The 1412-nt window shown below is 44.3% G+C and overlaps 1 protein-coding gene across 1 annotated transcript; it reads right to left on the bottom strand.

Annotated features, from left to right (window-relative positions):
- Positions 1-187: 187 nt before the first annotated feature.
- On the bottom strand, positions 188-456 carry PPTG_24273 (hypothetical protein; the record flags this gene model as incomplete). The annotated part of the gene is made up of 2 exons (XM_008916058.1): positions 188-227; positions 398-456. 2 exons carry the CDS (start codon positions 454-456, stop codon positions 188-190), a joined length of 99 nt encoding a protein of 32 aa, XP_008914306.1.
- Positions 457-1412: the final 956 nt, after the last annotated feature.

The raw sequence follows: 1412 nt of genomic DNA, 5'->3' as shown, positions 1-1412 counted from the left end.
AGATTGGGAGGAAATCTTGAGACGTCGCAGCAAGAGTGAGACGACGAGCGGCTCCAGAAGAATGCGAAGGAGAGCTACGACGGTGTACGCAGGAAAGACGAGCAGTTAAGAAACTCCTACAGAGGAGAATGCATATTGTACATGTCAAACAGGCTTACATAACAACGAAATACAATCAGTCTTCAATCTACCACGCCGAGCACACATCAAGCGCTTCACTAGTGCTGCTACAGAGCGCACAAGCAATGAACAGTGGTGTGAGAACACGAAGGAGGGGCGAGACTGGAATTACTTGTAGTGAATAGTGCTGATCGTGAGCGAGGCATGTCATGTAAGTGAAAAAAAGGCGATCTAGAAATCTCATTGTTTTGCGAAAATTACTGTTGCTTCTGCGTACATGCAGTAGCACAGGATAAGCTCTGCCGGGTAAATGTACGTACGCGGGTGGTCTGCCATTTTGGAAAGCTGCACTACATAATGTTGATGGAAGTGACTAGCTGAATCTTCAAGCAAATTGCAAGATATGTTGCCAGTGCTAGCTGCGGTTACTGGTATATGTAGCAAGAATTTTACGGACAAGACACGAAATACAGGGAAATATACTGTGATCAATAATTCATGGACCGTGTTAATAGATGGCTGCTGTCTCGAGAATCATTGCTAGTAATATGGAGAGGAGTCTGTGACCACGTCAAGTTTCGACGGAGAAAATATCGAGGAGAATACGTTGCCATGTAGTTTGCTTCTGCGTGACGAAAAAGTAGTGGATTGTAGGCAACCGGAGTGATCTAGAAGATTAGCGGTGGTAGAAGGATGGGAAAGACTGGTACTGTGACCACTTGAACTTGCGACGGAAGCAATGGAAGTAGAGCGATACATGTGTCGCAAAAAAAGGATATGACATGGCACAGCGTAGAGCTCGGCTGCAGTGCGTCTATGTCATTTATTTGTCATATTGGTAGCTGTCACAACTGTGACGATCCTACCAATGTTGTTACGAGGACAGGCAATTCATCCGGTAGGCGACTCGAACACTACCATTTATTACTGGGTCAGTGCTGGTACGCAAAACTTGTGTAGATTTGGGTGCTTCCGGTTGAGTTTGCCAATTCAGGATTGAAAAGAATACTAACAAACATGCCCCATAATAGTTTGCTTTTAATTTCTTAAGTACAGGAGGAGATGTGCTGAATTACATATGCAAGTACATTTAAATAAAGTATGTAAGGGGTTGATTCACGTTGCACCCAATGAGCCCGGCATTATGCTAAGAGGCTCGAATTTTAATTTGTCTGAGTTGACGCAAAAAAAAGAAGCCAAGGAACTGGCTCAGGCACTTATGGCCAATCACAAGTTGGCGGGTGCTGCATACATTTGGTAACAACATCATCCGTTTACACGTAAACAGCTTG

The sequence above is a fragment of the Phytophthora parasitica genome (assembly GCF_000247585.1).
Source record: "Phytophthora parasitica INRA-310 unplaced genomic scaffold supercont2.78, whole genome shotgun sequence".
In the NCBI taxonomy this organism is placed as follows: domain Eukaryota; phylum Oomycota; class Peronosporomycetes; order Peronosporales; family Peronosporaceae; genus Phytophthora; species Phytophthora nicotianae.
The sequence above is the reverse complement of the archived record's forward strand: the minus strand, read 5'-3'. Positions and strand labels throughout refer to the sequence as shown.